Source organism: Oncorhynchus mykiss, chromosome 6 (genome assembly GCF_057628025.1).
Source record: "Oncorhynchus mykiss isolate SJ-2025 chromosome 6, ASM5762802v1, whole genome shotgun sequence".
NCBI classification, from domain to species: domain Eukaryota; kingdom Metazoa; phylum Chordata; class Actinopteri; order Salmoniformes; family Salmonidae; genus Oncorhynchus; species Oncorhynchus mykiss.
Genome location: NC_143027.1, coordinates 76,786,501 through 76,792,500, shown reverse-complemented (window position 1 = coordinate 76,792,500; position 6,000 = coordinate 76,786,501). Strand labels below are relative to the sequence as shown.

The 6,000-nt window shown below is 48.0% G+C and overlaps 1 protein-coding gene across 4 annotated transcripts in view; it reads right to left on the bottom strand.

Moving 5' to 3' along the window:
- LOC110526968 (alpha-ketoglutarate-dependent dioxygenase FTO) overlaps positions 1 to 6,000 on the bottom strand; it is a 203,666-nt gene that overhangs the window by 154,272 nt on the left and 43,394 nt on the right. For all 4 annotated transcript variants that reach the window (XM_090238906.1, XM_090238907.1, XM_036980992.2 and 1 more), the window contains exons 5-6: positions 5,415 to 5,494; positions 5,071 to 5,214 (exon numbers count right to left, since the gene is read on the bottom strand). In XM_090238906.1, the coding sequence (XP_090095032.1) occupies positions 5,071 to 5,214; positions 5,415 to 5,494 (224 nt within the window). The remainder of the gene's footprint in view (positions 1 to 5,070; positions 5,215 to 5,414; positions 5,495 to 6,000) is intronic.

The following is a 6,000-nucleotide window of genomic DNA, read 5'->3' as shown; positions in this document are numbered from 1 at the left end:
GTCAGGTAGAGGAACCATATGGGATTATAGGAATAGTTCAGATCCTAGACAGGCAGTGGTAGATCAGTCAAGCCATATGAAGTCCAGATGGAAATATTGGAAAGCTCAAACTTGCAAAGACATGGAGGTACAAAGACATGGAGGTACAAAGACTTGGAGGTACAAAGACTTGGAGGTACAAAGACTTGGAGGTACAAAGACATGGAGGTACAAAGACATGGAGGTACAAAGACATGGAGGTACAAAGACATGGAGGTACAGAAACATGGAAGTACAAAGACATGGAAGTACAAAGACTTGGAGGTACAAAGACATGGAGGTACAAAGGCTTGGAGGTACAAAGACATGGAGGTACAAAGACATGGAGGTACAAAGACATGGAGGTACAAAGACATGGAGGTACAAAGACATGGAGGCACAAAGACATGGAGGTACAAAGACATGGAAGTACAAAGACATGGAGGTACAAAGACATGGAGGTACAAAGGCATGGAGGTACAAAGACATGGAGGTACAAAGACTTGGAGGTACAAAGACATGGAGGTACAAAGACATGGAGGTACAAAGACATGGAGGTACAAAGACATGGAGGTACAAAGACATGGAGGTACAAAGACTTGGAGGTACAAAGACATGGAAGTACAAAGACATGGAGGTACAAAGACATGGAAGTACAAAGACGTGGAGGTACAAAGACATGGAGGTACAAAGACATGGAGGTACAAAGACATGGAAGTACAAAGACTTGGAGGTACAAAGACATGGAGGTACAAAGACATGGAGGTACAAAGACATGGAGGTACAAAGACATGGAGGTACAGAAACATGGAAGTACAAAGACATGGAAGTATATCTGTCTATCAACGCCAAGGCCTCTACTGTGCTTTAGAGCACGAGTGAGAGACAGGAGATAACAAAAGGTTAAATCTGTCTGTTGGGGATTTCCCCTAGTCAGATATGTACAGAGAATGAAGTGTACTGGAGTCTAGACTTCCTAGAATGTCTGTTTACACAGATGGTCATCCCTATGAGAATAGACAACACACCCCTCTCACAATACACCCCTCAACCCCCATTTCCCAAACCAACCCGACCCTAGACGCCAATACGCCACATTGCTCCACCCTCTCCTCACTCCTCTTTCCTCCTCCCCTCCTCCGCAGGGGAATGACAGTTTACTCTGCAGAGAGGCTCCACTGGGAGTGTTTATGTTTTCAGCTCTTTTGAAGTGCTGATTTAATCCTCACCACGTAGCCAGGTGTATGGATGTGTGTGTGTGTATGTGTGTTTGTCAGAGAAAGTGTGTGTGTCAGAGATTGCCCCAAATGCCGGTGATGCAAATGCAAGGCGCTCTGAGTTGCCCTCCCCGAAAACATCCTACAAAGCACTGTTCCAGTATCATCCTCCCAACAATACACCATTTCATTTGACATAGACAACTGCAGAACACAAGGTGAGGAGTACAAAAGAGTTGCATATAAAATGTGAAAGTGACTACAAGACCTACTGTTCATCTCCAACTACTAGTCTGTGTATTGTTCTTGTAGGGGGCATTAGTATGTATGGTACAGGGTTACATTAGCTCTATAACACATAGGGCGGCAGGGTAGCCTAGTGGTTAGAGCGTTGGACTAGTAACCGGAAGGTTGCGAGTTCAAACCCCCGAGCTGACAAGGTACAAATCTGTCGTTCTGCCCCTGAACAGGCAGTTAACCCACTGTTCCCAGGCCGTCATTGAAAATAAGAATTTGTTCTTAACTGACTTGCCTGGTTAAATAAAGGTAAAATAAAAAAAAATAAAAAAAAATAAGCACAATACAGAGAAAGAAGATGACAAGAGTACAAAGACATTTCCACTTCACCCTTTGTTCAGTGGCTGGCCTTCTAGGCTATGTAGTGGCATAGGATACAGAGAAACTGTCCGCCATTTTGGATCCAAAGGGGGCTGATCACAGCGGTTTGACATGCAGGGGCTGGGTCACGTACGGGGGGGTACATGGGCCATAGCACGGTTCAGCACCTTCACAACCACTCCATACAACAGACCCTTCAAACAAATGTCAGGCTTTATGGCTCTTCAACCCTCCACTCCCCCCCTTGAACAGTACAGCTCATACACACAACAAAGCAAGAAAGAGGGGACAAACATAGACTGTCCTTTCTCTACCTCCACCCACCGCTCCCCTTCTTTCTCTGATTGTCCGTCTGTCCTTTACTGAGGGAACACAGCCTGTGGCTCCGCTTTGAGCCGACATGGACTCCTAGCCCCCGCGGAGCATGGCGATGGCAGCCTCAAAGCCAGGCGACTGCGGCATCTGTGGGACGCCTGGCATTTGGAGCCTGAGCCGCCCGGCTGTGAGTTACTGAGAGGGAAACACTGACTAAATGCCACCTGCCCAGGTAGAGATCGAAAGAGAGAGATGGAGAGAGAGATGGAGAGAGTCATCGCCATCGTTAGGCTAGATTTTCTCCTCTGCCTAGCCCGCTCTGGGTTCTGGGAGCAGGGAGACTGAGAGGGGCCCCTCCCCTGTGGTGTCTCCTGTCATCTCTCCAGGTGACGGACGTGCTAACTGCACATTAGCACTCCGCTCAGCCTCCCACTCACCATGGCGACCCAGGAGTCAAAGCCAAGTAGTCCCTTTCAGTATTTAATGAAGCAGGGTTTTTCCACACCTCTCGGTGGTCCCCCAGCAGACTTGACCAATCAATTTCCGTCTGTTCCATGCCGTGCGGCCCCCGAGGTAGGAGCTGATGAGAGACGGATCGATATCAACCTGCCTCTTTCTGTTTACTTTCCTGGAACTGCCCCCACATCACATCAACCAGGAGCACTGAGCCCTGTTGCCTGTCTCCAGAGGTCTACACTTCACACTCATCACACCTTGACTACCGTGGACACACACTTACAGACATGGACACACACACACACACACACACACACACCTTGAGGAGATACAAACTGTACTCACAGACACACTCACACAACCTGTCCTTGCTCACCTATAGGCCTACAGACAATAATATGCTCCAAATTACACATTTCAATTACATTCTTTCTCAACTGAAAATAGGATAAGAAAAAACTGTTCCCTACAGGTCAGTCACAAACTCTCTGACTCCACAAGGAAGAGTGGTGTGGCCTTTTAGCTACTTGACAAACACTGTTACTCACTAGGGAGGGAGAGGCCTGGAAAACATACTGTAAAGGACAGAGGAAGGTCAGAGGAACTACCTGGCTGATTACACTTGTACTTTCCCCCGTCTCTAACAGAACCAGACATGTGGGACTTACTTAGTGTGTCACACCCTCCAATATTTACTGAGCAGGGACAGGCTTCATTAGGGGGGTCCCAGAGGCCACACTGTCACACACCCACCTGGGAAGTGCCACGATGGCTTTAAATGAGACAAGACGTTTGTGTCTGGAATTAGCATTTCAAAGCCAAACACACACACACACAAACATTGCCGTGTGGCGATGGGATGTGACGTGATGCTAGCCCCCCGTTCGTGCCACCGTTCCAACACACAGACAGGAAGATTAGAGTAGAGAGGCCAGGAGGGCCTAGAATCAGCTAGAAACCGGTCTCTCTCTCTCTCTGCTATGCCAGGTGCTGTTCTCCTGTCCTCTACCCATCAACCCCTGCTTCAACTCCCTCCTCTGGCTACTAACATTCTCCCCCTCTCCCTGAACACACGTTCCTCAGATGGCCGATGTTCAGCTTCATAACCATCACAACCCTAAACACCCCCCTTCCCCCCCTCTATCCCTACCCAAACGACTGTCAAACCCCCTCTAAGCATACACGACACACAGTACATCAGCATCAGCCAGGCAGCCGGCCGGCCGGTCGATCTCCTGTTTATCACTTTTTAAAGAAATGCCCATAAGGTGTTGGTCAGGTCAGCCTGTCTGACGAGCCTCTGCTTGTTCGCTCTACAGTCGTCCATGTCAAACACGACCCATGCAATATGCGCCCGCTAACCGCCAAAACTAGCCGTCATAATAAATAACTCTGCCAACAACACATCATTTAAGTGGGTATTCTGCCCTCATGGGCAACTCAGAACAAATGGCCCAATCCATCATCGTGGTCCTGGGGACGCCAGGTAGAGTAGAGCAGGGCCAGGCCCCTGAGAGAGAGCTCCATCCCCTCCTCTCCCAGCCTTTTATAAATAGCCTCCTGTTTTCCTAAATAAACGGTGTGCGCCCCCCAGCCAGGCCTACACTGGGTAATCCTGTGGTGCTGCGCTGTGAGCAGGTGTTCTCTCTCTCTCTCTGCGATGGAGACCAGGTGTTGGCTAGGCCTCTCCCTCTCTCTCTTTCTATACCCCTCTCTATATCTCTATCGCTCTCTCATATTGTCTGAATAATTAATACTGGCTACAACCTTTAAACAACCTCACGCCAGGCTCATCTGTCATGGCGTCCCGTGTGGTTCCTGACTCGGCCCGCTGCTGTGGTTACCTGGGAGTAGTGAGGATAACACATACAGAGGGGGAGAGGTGAAGTGCTATTTTAACCATTAGCCCCTGGCAGTCAGGGGCAGGCTGGGCAGCAGAAGGCTGTATTGAGCAAGCTGCCCCTGTAAAGCGTGAATGGCCCCCATAGGGTCTCAGGGCCCCGGAGCCAGATTCACCGATTGTTCTGTGTGAAAGAGGCCATGATCTCAATCCTTAGACAAACAATAGCAACCTGGACTTATGAAATATTTATCCTATAACATAATTACCCACGGTAGCTATGAATGATGTCAACTTAAATGTTGACAACCTCTTTATTTTCCTATGGAAGGGCCTTAACCCTGGTTATGTGACCGAAAGTAGAAAGGGAACGATTATACACAACTACCCTTTCCTTGAATGAGGGTTCCAAAACGGTTCTTCGGCTGTCTCCATAGGATAACCCTTTTTGGTTCAAGGTATAACTATTTTGGGTTCCATGTAGAACCCTCTGTGTAAATAGAACTCAAAAGGGTTCTTCAAAGAGTTCTCCTATGAGGACAGCCGAAAAACCCTTTTACATCGTAGAACCCCAAACGTTAGTCACACACAGTCACACACACCCACCTCGTTGTGTATCTCCTCGTAGCCTTGCAGGGTAGCTGGCAGCAGAGACAGCAGGCTGTGGGTCCCTGTTTCTGGGTCTGTGCTCAGGTTAGACAGGGCCTCCCGGCAGCGGGACTGGATGTAGTCCAGGGTCCCGGTGGAACACTGTGAGGACAGACAGTAAAAAAGGTTGGGAAATAATGCATGTATTCTGGGAGCATGAGGGCCTCTTGGAATTCTAGAATAGAAGGTAGAATCTGTTAAAGAAAGGTAATGGAATATACGGTATCCTATAAAATAAATCAATCATTATTAGAATCAGGCCAGGGTCTCCAAGCCCCCAGTGTACCCCAGGCCCCTCTCACCTCCGCCACTCTGTGTGTAGAGCTGAAGCGGGCTGAGTCTCCAGCCAGAACACAGTGCTGATGGGTCCTGTTCAGGTCATCTGGGGACAGAGGAGGACACACCACAGTCACCACACAACCAACACCAGTCAACTATCCCAAATATTAAGAGGCAATGATATTCACAACAATTTACTATGAATATAGGCCTACACAAATGCCAAATGTTTTCATTCTGTTTTAACCTTTGTTAGGACACGAGACACCACACTTGTCCACTAGCGGAATGAAGATCGACAATATAATTGAAATGTTTGTTTAATAACTTTAGTCTCTTTGTTATGATGTGCCTGAGTTATCACCTTGTCGGACCCTTTCTCCCCACTCAAACAGATGGCTCATTTCAAACATTTCTTGCTAACCTAACAATGCTATCGCTAAACCTATCAAAAGTCAACGCCTTCTATTATATAAGAACACAGATGCCAGAGTCTGGTTTTCACCAGAGTCTACCTGAAAAATCTGTTGATGTGCCTTTGAGCAAGGCACATCACCCTAATTGCTCCTGTAAGTCGCTCACCACCACTGGTGACACACTGGATTCCTA